The 14234-nt window shown below is 39.1% G+C and overlaps 1 protein-coding gene across 1 annotated transcript in view; it reads left to right on the forward strand.

Annotated features, from left to right (window-relative positions):
* tdrd9 (tudor domain containing 9) overlaps positions 1-14234 on the forward strand; it is a 159210-nt gene that overhangs the window by 100077 nt on the left and 44899 nt on the right. Inside the window, exons 20-24 of the mRNA XM_072568611.1 lie at positions 2365-2418; positions 5086-5202; positions 5943-6050; positions 8312-8412; positions 11879-12052. Coding sequence (XP_072424712.1) covers positions 2365-2418; positions 5086-5202; positions 5943-6050; positions 8312-8412; positions 11879-12052 — 554 coding nt within the window. The remainder of the gene's footprint in view (positions 1-2364; positions 2419-5085; positions 5203-5942; positions 6051-8311; positions 8413-11878; positions 12053-14234) is intronic.

A 14234-nucleotide genomic window follows, 5' to 3' on the forward strand; every position in this document is an offset into this window, starting at 1 on the left:
TCAGTTTTCCTTCGTATGAATCCAAGGAAAGCGATGGGACCAGACCAAATACCAGGCTGTGCACTCAGAGCATGCGCAGATCACCTGGCAGAAGTCTTCTCGGACATCATCAACTTCTCCCTGCAGCAGGCCACTGTCCCTATCTCTTTCAAGAGGGCCAACATCATCCCTGTGCCTAAGAAGGCTCATGCAACATGTCTCAATGACTACCACCCAGTGGCCTTAACTTCAGTGGTTATGAAGTGCTTTGAAAGGCTGGTCATGGCATTAATCAACTCCAGCCTCCCCACTACTCTTGACCCATTCCAATTTGCCTATCTAACCAATAGATCCACGTCAGATGCCATATCATTTGCCCTTCATTCCTCCCTAGAATATCTTGACACCAAGAACAGCTACGTAAGAACCCTGCTCATTGACTACAGTTCAGCCTTTAACACTATTATCCCCTCAAGACTGATTACTAAACTTAGTGTTCTCTGACTAAGCCCCACTCTTTGCAACTGGGTCCTCAGTTTCCTGACCCACAGGCCGTAATCAGTGAAGATTGGGGGCAATATGTTATCCTCAGTAACACTCAACACTGGAGCTCCCGAGGGGTGCGTGTTCAGTGAGTACCTGGAACATGCCACCAGAGGAGGTGGTCAAAGCAAACACAATAGCAGCAGTCAAGAAACCTTGGACGAATACGTGACTAGGAAGGGAATAGAAGGATACAGTTGCTGTAAGTGAAAACAGTTTTAGTATGTAAGGTTGGTGCAGGCTTGGAGGGCTGAAGGGCTTCTTTTTGCATTGTATTTTTCTTTGTCTGAATTGTCTACTCTGCCATGCAATCTCCGCCATTGAGAGGATGAGCAGCAGGATTGTGGGAGCAAAGTGACCTCCAAGTTGTCATCTTAATCAAAATGCATCCTGATTTGAACATCCTTTGTCCTTATTTGATCACACTTCTATAATCTCCTCTGCCATTGCCATGACAGCACCACCAGCATATTGGCGGTGTAGTGAAATAGAGTATGCAAAAGAAAGATTTCCTCTACATTGGGGAGACAGGCCGCCTACTTGCAGAACGTTTCAGAGAACACCTCTGCGACACCCGCACCAACCAACCCAACCGTCCCGTGGCTGAACACTTTAACTCCCCCTTCCACTCCGCCAAGTGGAAGAGTGCCTCATCTTCCGCCTAGGAACTCTCCAACCACAAGGGATGAATGCAGATTTCTCCAGCTTTCTCATTTCCCCTCCCCCCACCTTATCCAAGTCCCAACCCTCGGACTCAGCACTGCCTTCTTGACCTGCAATCTTTTTCCCGACCTCTCCGCCCCCACCCCCTCTCTGGCCTATCAGTCTCACCTTAATGTCCTTCCACCTATCGCATTCCCAACACCCCTCCCCCAAGTCCCTCCTCCCTACCTTTTATCTTAGCTTGCTTGGCACACCTTCCTCATTCCTGAAGAAGGGCTTATGCCCGAAATGTCGATTCTCCTGCTCCTTGGATGCTGCCTGACCTGCTGCGCTTTTCCAGCAACACATTTTTCAGAAAAGAAGGATTTTCAAAGCTTCAGGCAATCCCAATCTAAGACTGTGTATTTTCAGACCGTTTGTGTTTTATTCACCTTGAATGAAGAAAGTGTGAGATAATCAGTGGAGATTAGAGTGATTATAGAATTGTCCAAACAATTTGTATTTGAAGACACACTGAAGATGTATAAGAAATACTTTAAAACTGCATCACCTTTATCACCAATGTTCTGTCTTGTACATTAGCGGCAGCTGTTTAGATTCTAATTCATGTTTTTAATGAAATTGAAGGACAGGTATTATTGAAAAATGTCCATTCTTCATTGATCTTGATACTACAGTGCAGTTGTTGTTATATACAGTACCATTTTATCTTATGAAAATTTTCAAGGTAGACCAGAACATGCTTGTTTTCATTTCTTCACTTCCGAGTTTTGCTGTTGGCTGCTGTCAGTTGGTCAGTTGTATTCTTCAACCTTAGAGTTTAGCTTCCGGTGTATTATTCGGAAAACTGTCCTTACAAGTTGATAATTGTGTAGCTGTATGATTTTATTTGGCTACATTTGTTATGGATAGTTGTTAAAATTGAATGAGATTCATAAAAATCATCACTCTTGAAATAACTGGACTATTAATGAATTTTATTGGGTCATTCCAACTTGGATGCTTCATAAGACAATTTGTAAAAAATATATAGCTCTGTTTAACTGATTTCAACTCTTGGCATTATTGACTTTTGTTCATATTTCAAAGTTTTGATTTTGTGTCTCAATATTAAGTTTTGCCCTTTGTAAATTGATGTATTGTGCACCTATTCTTACCATTATTATTGATATGACACAGGCTGAGTTAGAATGGGGAAAGTCAAATTACATCCAGATAAAAAGAATTAAAGAGGTGAGTTTATTGTCAAGAACGAATATATAGACTGTTAAGACTGTTAATGTGTGATAATTTAACAATTACCTGGTAGCTGTAATATTCCATTCCCATAGCTGTACTTCTCTTCACAATTTCAAGGAGTTGTTCACTTGTCTGTTTTCTTCAATTGCAAGTTTCCTGAAATTACTAAAATGTATTCAAGAACTTCACAATTGCAATATTCTTCTTTATTAGTATGCATCTCCGTAGGGAGAAAGAATTCATGAAGCTAATAGTGAAGTGAATTTAATGTCATTTTGCCTGTGAGCCATTTCTTGCTATAAGTCTGACACCGCAGTAATGAATTGAAGAAATGGGGATCTGCTCATAGGATTTTTTAAAGGAATTTGTCTCTTGTGTATTTGGCTGAAGTTCAAACAAAGTAAGGTTTGAGAGCTATTGTAACAAGAATGGAAATGGTGTAACACACAGAAGTGGTTAATTATCTTAGTCTAAGTTATTGAAGGACCTGGGTAGCAGAATTGCAGTAAACTTCTGCGGATAACGTAATTAATTACAGCACAGAGGACTATTGATTCTAACATATCTGTACCAGCTCGCCACTGAGCAGTTTCTCTGGCCCCTCTTTCCTTCCTTTTCCAGTGACCCAGCAAAGTTTGCTCTTCAGCTAATCAATAAATTCTTTTTGAGAAACCTTGATTCTGCCTTCACCATATTGTCAGGCAGTGCACTCCAGTTGCTAACTTCTTGCTGCATTAAAACAAACATTCCTCCCATTTTTCCTTTGCTGCTTTTGACATTTACCTTTTAAATATGTACCCTTTGGTCTCAACCTACCATTAAAAATGATTTCTCCTCTCTTTTCTGCCAAGTTCATTTTTGTTTTGAACATCTTCATTCATTTCTTAATCTTCTCCTTCAAGGAGTACAGCCACAACTTCTGCAATCTGCCCATGAAGTTGACTTACATGATTCTTTTCTGCACTTTTTCAAATGTCTTCACATGACTCCACAGCTGTTTTTTGAGGTCATGCCAAATGAATCGAATTGGCCGAAGGCTGACATCTGTTAAATGTCTGCCCAGTCCACCAACTTTTCAATGTTATCCTGAGTTTTGTCACGATGTTATTCACAATGCATTTTGTGTCATTTTCACACTTTGATATTGTGCTGTTTATGATCTGGGAACTCCATTTTGTAACTTTCTTTTGGAAGTGCAGCTATTTACCAGCGCTCTGTTTTCCGTCTGTCAGTCAGGTTTGTTTCCATACTGGTATAATTGCCATTGTTACATCGGCGCTAACTTGACAGACATACCAATTATGTGACACTTCTTCAACTCTTTTTGTCAATCTTTTTATCTTCTCAACCTTCTGTGATAACTCATCAAACTCTAAAAGGTTTGCCTTTAATAGTTATTAGGCAGGCTTTTGTTAATTAATCTACATTTGTCAAAATGATTGTTAATTCTGCCCTCGTATTGTTTCCAAAAGCTTTTCCATCAACAAGATTATAGTTGGCTGGGCTTATAGTTTCAACCTTTTTTGAACAAGGTTAACATTATTTGAAGGTGGCACAGTGGTTAGCACTGCTGCCTCACAGCACCAGAGACCCGGGTTCAATTCCCACCTCAGGCGACTAACTGTGTGGAGTTTGCACGTCGTCCGTGTGGGTTTCCTCCCACAGTCCAAAGATGTGCAGGTCAGGTGAATTGGCCATGCTAAATTGCCCGTAGTGTTATGGGTGGGTTGCGCTTCGGTGGGTTGGTTGGGCTTGTTGGGCCAAAGGACCTGTTTCCACACTGTATGTAAGTAATATATTTATTGTTTTCCAGTCCTTTTGACCCAACCCCTTTATCTAAGGAGCATCAGAAAATTATGGTCAGTGTCTGTAAATTGCAGATTTACTTCTCTAAGATGCAGGTGATGTGGAACTGGTGAGCTTATCAGCTTCAAGTTTAACCAGCCTATAAAAGACTTTCTCATCCCCAATTTTTAACATAGCTAGCATCTCAGCTACCTCCTCTTTTGAATTGACTCTGGGCAGCATTTTCCTTGCTAAATACAGGAGCGAAGTACTCATTTAGTGCTTCTCTGTTTAAGTCTTCTTTTAGGACCTTTCCTGTTTTCCAAATATGCATGATTTATATGCTGAAAGAAAATTTGAGATTGTCTTTCATAAGCATTGTCTATCTTTTTGTACTTTTTCTATTTCCACTCATTACTGTTTTTCATATTCTCTTCAAAGTTTTATATCCTGCCCGATTCTGAATTACAGAATAATCTAACATCTGTCTTGTCTGCTTTATTTTCATTATCCAGGGAGTTCTGGCTAAATGTGTTTGAAAGACAGATCATTACTCTTGTTGTTTTGTCTGTCAGTTTTTGTTTTCCATTTCTGGGTTGGGTAGTCTGCCATCTGATTGATCTTGCCCCTCACTTGATTGATTATTCTTTCTTCTAGATAAAATAGCAAAGACCTGTGGTAATTATATGATTTCAAAACTAGGTAGGGTTTGCAGCGCAGGATTTCAAAAGAAGAAATTTATTAAGTTCTGAAAAAGGGTTATTGGACCTGAGACATTAGCTCTGATTTCTCTCCACAGATGCTGCAGAACCTGCTGAAATTTCATGTTTTTCAACATGAATTCCAATTAATTCATTTTTGACTGGTTCCTCCTAGGTGGCACAGTTGTACGAGGAATTGAAAGAACGTGTCCAATGTTTTAATATGTGTGTTGATCACCCCAGTGGGTGGACAAATGAAGAGTATGTGCATAAACAAAGATTCATTCTGCAGGTACTGTTTTGTTTTTTTTCCATGTTTCTATTTTCAAAACTTTTCAAGTTTCACATCTTACCTAAATATTGACCAAATTTTACAACAGCCTGATGTGACGTGTGCACCTGTTATTCAGTAGAGGTATCCTGGTCCCTTCCTTTCATGACTGGTCTGGTGAAAGACAGAAAGAGACTCTGCCCCTTACGCACCCAGCATGAAGTTCCTGCAGAGGCCAGGTCCTTGCACATTGACAGCGAAGGAGGACTGGGAGCAGGAATAGATCATGTGGAACAACATTTTGCTCTGCTTTAATTATGATCGTGGCTGATCTGATTGTGGTCTTTGGGTCACTTTTTTTGTTCTCCACCCTCCTCCCCCACACACCCTCATGTCTCTCCTACAAGGGCAAGCATCCTTGCGGCAATTACCCTATAAAGTCCCCTCTGGACCTTATATGTTTCAATAAAATCACCTCTGAACGTTTTCTGAAGTGCAGAGTCAAGGGCCAATCTGTTCAACTTTTCTGCATAACTTGAGCATTTTATCCTCTGAAAGAACCAAGCAAACCTCTGAACCGCTAACACAATTCCTCTTCAAACAAACTTTTATTTTAATGCATTGATGCACTTTGAGCATCTGTTTTTGAAGACCCCTATTTAGGTATCTACTTGCCCGAGTGAATAGACGTGAGTTTTAAAAATTAGAGTTGCCTGCTGTAACTTGTGCTTTGTTTATATTGCAATGTAATTTTTCCACAGGTTGTCCTGGCTGGAGCTTTTTACCCCAATTATTTTACATTTGGTCCAGTCTCTGAAGAAATTGCAATGAAAGAGCTGGCTAGAAAAGACTACAAAACTACAGTAGTGGTATGTAGGCATGACTTGGGAGAATTTTGGTTATGCTTCATTGATTTTTTTTGGTATAAAAACTCTGGCATATTTGTTGGAGAATGCAGACCAAAACGCTATATTGGCACATGCTTAATTGTAAATGCTTTGTTCGGTTTAAATATTGAAAAGTGCAGAGCTGGAAAAACACAGCAGGTCAGGCAGCATCTGAGGAGCGGGAGCGTTGACGCTTTGCGCATAAGCAAAGAGTATATAAACATTGATTCTCCTGCTCCTCGAATGCTGTGTTTCCAGCTCTGCACTTTTTGCCTCTGATCTCCAGAATCTGCAGTCCTCACTTTCTCTTGAGTTTAAATATCTACATGTAGAGTAATTATTATTTTTTAAATAAAAACTCTTGACAAATAAAATATTTCAAAAACTTCATTGAATTGTAAACCTTGCTTTGAAAGAATTAAAAATAGCTACTTCCATGATTCAAATGAAAATAATTCAGCAGTATCATGCTCAACTATAAACATTGGTTTGAGGTGGTCATGCTCAGAATCCTGGTTCTGTTTTGTTTTTATACTTGCTTTTCACTGTCATGAAACAATTCTCTTCCTTTAGTTTAAATTTCTGAAACATTTGTGTCCGTGTTGTGAATATTAGAACCATCTCTTGTATGTTGTATTAGACACTAAAAATTCCTGAAGAAGGGCTTATGCCCAAAACGTCGATTCTTCTGTTCCTTTGATGCTGCCTGACCTGCTGCGCTTTTCCAGCAACACCTTTTTAAAGCTCTGATCTCCAGCATCTGCAGTCCTCACTTTCTCCTACTAAAAAATTATTGTTTTGATTTAAACATAATATGAATTACAGTTGAACAATTACCAGTACTGAGGAAAGGTCACTTGACCCAAAACATTAACTCTGATTTCTCTCCACAGATGTTTTTGGAGCTTTCGGAGCGCCGCTCCTCCACAACCACCTGATGAAGGAGCGGTGCTCTGAAAGCTAGTACTTCCAATTAAACCTGATGGGCTATAACCTGGTGTTGTGTGATCTTTAACTTTGTTTTCTTATGCTCTTTGTGCTTATAAAAGCCATGCTTGTTTTGATGAAAATGTGAAAACAGGCATTGAATGGCTGCTATCCAGGTATGACATGCCCGTTTGCAATTGTAGTTTTAGCAGCTTCGGTCTTAGTACATATTTTTCGAGTCAGCCTCATAATATATTTTAATCAAAAATGTTATGAGGCCTCTGAAATAGGTAGGTCTTGAGGACAGTTCTCCTGGCTCAGAGGTAGGGATATTGCCACAGTACCACAAATGGCCGAATTCTTACCTTCATTGATAAATACTGTAATTTGAAATAGGCTGCACTTGAAGGCATAGTACTTGTACTGATTGGTTGGAAGTTTTCTGAGCGCAGGTGGGTTTTACTCCTCTAGTTCAACCAGGATGGTTTGGGAACCAAGAGACAAGAACATAGTGGCACTGAAAGTCCTGGTAGAGGGCTTTCAAAAAGAGTAATCAGTGGTGTTATGAAGGAGTCATTGGACTTGAAATTTTAACTCTTTCCAGCTGTTGTCAGACCTTTCTGGTTTTGTTCCAGATCTCTAGCATCTGGAGTATTTTGCCTAATTTCAGCTCCTGTGTGTTACGGTCTTTATATATCATGCACTCTTAGTAGTGAATGTCCAACTCCTTGTCTTATCCCTTTGTTTTGAAGCAGTGGGTACTGCTGTGCTATGGTCTCCAACTTTCTCCACTTCTTGCAGTTTGCAGGTCGATAAGAAGACACCACTGACCAAGTGTTTATTGTTCCTGGTGAATCTAGAAGGATTCCCAGTCTACAAGTTAATCCTTGTAGAAGATTTCTTCTAGGATAGCTATGGACAGTTCTTATGAACTCTTGACATCGTATTCCAGTAAGTCTCCACGTATGTTTCAAAAGACTGCTTCAAACCTGCAGCAACAAGTCCACAGGGAAAATAGACAAGGTTGATGTCAATCCTTGCAATAACTTGTTCACTCCTTAAATCATTGGTTGTTGTTGTTGTTAGATGAGGGTGATCTGCCAACAGCTGTTCATTAAGTGTACAGCTGTGTTAATAAGTACAAACAGACAATTCAAGTTGCAACCCGCCTGTCAACAATTCTACGTAGAAATTAATGATAAAATGTTTGTCTCAAATAAGAATTAAACCTTCACTTATATTTCAGAATGAGTACCATAGCCACCATCCTGTCAATTTTGTTGGAGGAACTAAAATCTGATATCATTGTGCTGTAGGTGAGGAATGTCCCACCTTATGGATTCCTATACTACCAACAGTTGCTATCTCTGTTCAGGCAGTGTGGTCAAATCAGAGCTCTTTCATTTGATGGTTCAAAGTAAGTTGAATTTGGTTTGCTGGTATCTTCATTAACGTGTTTAAATGAACTTTGACTCAATACATTGGGTGGTTTCTCAGCTTTATTGTAACAATGCTAATGTTTAGATTTGTTTTCTTACCTATCCAAAATGCTTTGAATGTTCAAGGAAATTTACATCAATAAAATAGAAATTCAAATGACAAAAACCCTTCATTCAAAAGATAAGGGGGGGAATTGTGAGAGGCAAAGTAAATTTGTAATTTCACTGTTGATCTCAATAAAAAAATGTCAGTGTTTATACTGTTTATATAAATATAATATTAGTGTAGTCATTGATATTAACTTTAAGTATTGGTGCTGTGATACTGCAGGAGTTCTTCTACCAGTAAAGTAATATGTCACTACCTTATCCACAGCTGAATTCAAAAGCAAAGGGTTCTCCTCTATTTACTGCTGGGTTGAGTTATCAGATCATAAGATGTAAGAGTGGAAGTAAGCCATTAGGTCCATTTGATGTCTGCTCTGTCACTCAATGAGATCACGGTTAATATGATAATCCTTGCCTTCACTTTCTTTATCCCATAAACCTTACAGATTAAAAATCTGTTCATCTTAGCCTTGAATGCACTTAATGACCCAGCCTGAACCACCCTCTGTAGTAAAGAATTCCATAGACTCATTGCTCTCTGAGAGAAATTTCTCCTCATCTCTGACATTATGCTCTCTGGCCTTGGACTCGCCCACAAGAGGCGCCAACCTTTGTATCAACCCTGTCAAACTGAATTTAAGGAGAAAAAGAAAAACCACGTCAGGAGGCCAAAGTCAGTGATAGTCCCAAAGACTGGGATAATTTCATGTTGCAGCACTGGAGGACAAAAAGATAATAGAGATACAAAATTTAACTGAGAGCAGGCCTGTACTTTCCCCCTTCTTGCGTACCCTCAAATTAACTAAAAGCCCTAGTTATTCAGTTTGCCGGGACACTAGTTTAAGATGATTCAGGATAGCCATTTGTGTGAAGTTGTTTGTAATACTATTTTCTGAATGAAGTCTTAATGGAATTGCTAATCCAAGTTGTTCACCCTAATCTCAGTGTACCCAGCTGCTCTAATTTTGATGCTTTTACATTTTTTATGGTTCCTTAATCAGAATTATCTCACTGATGCCAAGAAATTCTGTAATTAGTGCTTACAGTTTAGCAGCAGGCATGCCCTGGCAATGAACTACAGCTGTAAACAATATAGTACTTCCATAACACACTGCTCAACAACTGCAACTCCTTGATCAACTCCACATCTTGTCACCGAGGACCCCTGGAAATGGAGAGTTCAGTCATTACATATATATAAAATGCAATTTTAGCTAACAATGTTTTTCTTTTTAAAAAAAACAACTTCTTCCAATTTACTAGGATTAAGACAGACTTATCGGAAGAGATGTTTCTTGTGACATGGGTACCTTCAATCAGTGTGGTCAACCAGTTTGTAAAACATTGGGCTCGAAAGACTACAGAAAATTATCAAAGCTATCATCTAGCTGAGGGAAGTTTTCATGTAATTTGTACAATTCCCTCAAATCATAATGGCAGACCTAAAATGATGTACTCTAATGGTCTTCACACTTCATTTTAGTAGTTTGCTAGTTATCTATTCCTGCTGAGGGCAGAGTTTTCTATATGAAGACATTTTTGTTTCTTGGATTCCAACCAGTATTGCCTGACTTGACTTTTGAATATCATGTATAAAAACCAGGGATTTGGAAGTATTGATGGATCCTCAGATGTTTGTCTTAAAGCTTTTAATACTTGGTAAACAATGTGGTGAGGAATCCTGTTGTTGAAAAGCCTTTAATTGGAAGATTTGTGTAGCCAAATTGCATGAAATTCTCTTCAGTGCGGAGCAACCAATGGTCAGTGATCTCAAAATATATGAAGTGCAGTGGAACAAGTCAGAATGCACATGTCATATTAGTACAACTGTACCTGTCTTTAGATGTAGCACACATGAATAAACATGTATAGCATGACAGTAAATAATGTGCCAATAGCATTCTAACGTGTATATGCTTTATTTAAAACTTGGGCTGTTGATAGTAGATAAAACCATTTTAGTAACCATTATTCTGTTGGAAGAACAATCTAAACAAACTTAAACTGTTCAGCTTCTTCAGGCAAAGACCAGAGAATTAAACTTGGGGTTGACAACTATAAATTGTCAGTTTCAAATCTTATATTCTGGTGTTCCAACCAAGGCTCTCATCCAACCATTTTAAGATAAAATGAAACAAAAACTTTTTCCACTCGTCATGATGACCAGTTAAATAGATTATCTTCATGATGTTTTAAATTTTAAAAAATCTATCAACCTGCTTTCTTAATGAACAATTAGGTTTTGTTTTGAGAATAAACTCATTCATTAAAGATGTAGTCATTGATTGATGAATACAATTAGTAATATTTATCCCTCTAAATGTTCCCAATAGCACAGCCACAGTCTTCAGAAAAACAGGCAAAATAAAATCTCTGTAGAGATTGACATTTTGAAAAGAATGGTTCATCGGCCAAAAGATAAAGTACAGGATATTATGGAGTTTGTTGCAGTGGTTGGCCAGCACAAACGATCAAGTCACTAATCGCTCATGTTTTGTCTCTGAAGTATTGCAGATACAGCTTACTCACGAAGTCCGACCGGAGATGTTCTTTCAATTTCTCTTTCAAAATATGAAGTAGGTTCCACTTCCACTAGGTTTACTTTTCAGAAATAGGCATGGTCAGCTGGGCAGTTTGTTCATCGTAAGCTTTCCTCCAACTCACCTTGTTATAAATGGCAGGGAAGTTTTGCCAACTCCGTTAGATAACATAAGAATCTCTCCACGTCAGTTCAAATAAACAGTTTATACAGCAGTATAAAAGCCAAGTCCTGAGGAACGGTCACCAGACCCAAAACATTGACTTTGATTTCTCTTTACAGATGCTGTCGGACCTGCTGAGCTTTTCCAGCAACTTCTGAATTAGTGTCTACAGCAGTACTTTCCAACCATTTTACACTGTGACCCTATCATTGAGGCTTGAAAACGGTTGCAACCCCTTGAAAGTATATAATAGTGGAGTGGGGGGCTGCAAAGCAGGGGGCTGGGAGCATAGCAGTTACAGTTGTTTGAAGTGACCATTGCTGGCTGAGAACTTGGGAACTCCAGAATTTCAGCTCGCAACCCAAATCGACTCCCACATTTGAAAACCCTGATCTTCTGAAAAGCAAGCAATTATCACTATTTAAATGATTTCTAAGTAATCATGTTTTGAAAAATCTCAACTGCCCACCATAAACTTCTTTTTAAAAAAAAAACTTTCCAGATATGTTGGTAAGACTTGAAAAAGATTCCTTTGCCATTTTCTTTCGCAACCTAACTCCTCCAAGTGACATTAAATATAAAATGCTTTTATAAAACTGTTACCTAACAAACATTTTTTTTCAATGAAAAATAGGGGCTTTATTGAATTTGTGCAAAATCCAATAAAAAGAGCACAGATCCATCCTGCAGTATATATGGCACTGAAGATGGCCCATCAACGTATTCCCTTGCAGTTAAAGGTTCATTCTGTGGAGGAGATTGAGTTATTGATCCAAGGACAACCTAGTTCAGGCTTGCGGAGTCCAAGGTAATACCTTATTTGGGTGATAAAGGAATAAATAATGTATATTTTGGCTGAGTTTTGAAACTTGCAATATTGGGAAAGGCGTACACAATATATTTTGATGGTAGGTTTGTGGCAAACTCTGATATCATGCTGATCAGTGGAGAGCCTGCACCTTCTGTTCTGTTACTGCATTTGTATTAATTCTTTTGATCAGGGTGTAGAACTGTGGAGGAAAAAATGAAGCATACTTTCTGTTTTCTACAATTTTGTAGTATTTTCTTGACAAAGATATTTGTTCAAATATTTGACTGGCAATCTAGGTAGCAACACTACAGCAGAATTTTTTATATGGAGCTGTGGTCACCACAGCCAGTGAGTGGAAGACCGGTTTTGTTTTTTATTTCTTGAAAATTCTGAAATGAACCATCAAATGATGCAGTCAGAGGAGCCAGGAGAAATATGACAGAAATCCTATGTTTTAAAATAAAAATTCCAGAACTGCAGAGGCAGGCTTTTTAAAAATTCATTCATGGGATGTCAGCATGGCTAGCTCAGCCAAAAGTTATTGTCCATCCCTAGTAGCCTTTGAGAAGCTAGAGGTGAACTTTTTTTTGAATAGCTGCATTTCATGTGCTCTAAAACATCATGTAGCAGTATAGAATATCTGGAGAAGAAGCAGCCATATGAAAGAACGAAGGGAAAGCCTTCCCAATGTTTGGAATCATACTGACCATAAAGGAAACTAGTTGTAGTTTCGAAAATTGTTCATCACCGTGCCAGAACATATTTGCGGGGGTTTCTCGAGTCGATATTTCCTTACCAACCTATTCAGAGATATTATTATACATTTCTAGAATAGGTGAGATTTGGTCCCAGGCCTCCTGGCTGAAAACCAGAGATCAGTAGGTGGAACTTGGAACTCATGCTTTCTGACCCAGAGGTTGGGGACAATAGCACTGTCGTGAGAGCCATGATCTGTTTGTCAGTGTAGATACCTTCCGAAACAACCTGTTTGGACATGTTATGACAACTATCTGGAGCTGGTGGGACTTGAACCCAGAACTCCTGGTTCAGAGATAGACACACTACCAGTATGCCTCAAGAGCTGCTTCCCATTTCTCAGGGTACTTACTGATCTATCCTCAACCATCTTTAGCTGCTTCATCAATGAACTTCCTTCCATCATAAAATCAGAAATTTGCTGAACATTGTGCAATGTTCAGCATTCATAACTCTGCAGATACTGAAGTAGTCTTGGCCATATGCAGCAAGAGTTGGATAACATTCAGATTTAGGCGATAAATAACAAGGAACATTCATGCCACACAAGGAAAAAGCAATTTCCATCTCCAGCAACAGAGAATCAAACCATATTGCCTTAATATTTAATGACATTAACTAACTGATTCCCCCACTCTCAATACCCTGGGGGCTTTCATTAACTCGAAACTGAATCAGATTGCCTTTTAAACACTGAAGTTACAAGAGCAGGCCAGCTCCTAGACTGAGACAAATAAGTCATCACCTGACTTGCAGCCGGGTCTCTTGGTGGCTTGTGGTGGGTCTTGGCCTAGTCTGTTGGTAGCTTGTGGCACATCCCAGCCTGGTCTCGCGACAACTTGTAGCGGTGTCTTGGCTTGTCGTGTGAGTGGATCCTGCCTGGGCACTGGGGTTGATTGAAGTGGTGCAGCTTCAGTAACAGCGACGGTATCTGCAGTGGGGCTGCCGAGGGAAGAGCAAGATAAGTGAAGGACTCATCAAAGCCTGTTTTACCTTTTAACTAGTCCTTTATTTTTTCTAGTTTAAACTATGACAGACTTCAATAATTATTATTACCTTATTTCTTTATTTATCTACTATTCTGAAGTAATGCTTAACTTATTAACTCTTTCTTTTCTTACTACTTTGACCTTAAGTTTTTTTTTGTACCTTTTTAATACCTAAGATGGTGCCATCTGTGGCAAAACTATACACCTTTCTTTATACTCCTGTACTTCAGTAGACGTGACAATGAAACTCTAAAATCTAAATCTACTATTGTCATAGCAAAAGTTAGGAATGTAATGGAATATTCTCCACGCACCGGGAAGGGTACAGCTCTGAATAGACTCAAGACGCTTGACACCATTCAGGACAAATTGACTTGCACCTTATCCGTCACCTTCCATAACATCATAAGAGGTAAGAGCATAAATGGGCCTTT

Source organism: Chiloscyllium punctatum, chromosome 4, assembly GCF_047496795.1.
Source record: "Chiloscyllium punctatum isolate Juve2018m chromosome 4, sChiPun1.3, whole genome shotgun sequence".
In the NCBI taxonomy this organism is placed as follows: Eukaryota; Metazoa; Chordata; class Chondrichthyes; order Orectolobiformes; family Hemiscylliidae; genus Chiloscyllium; species Chiloscyllium punctatum.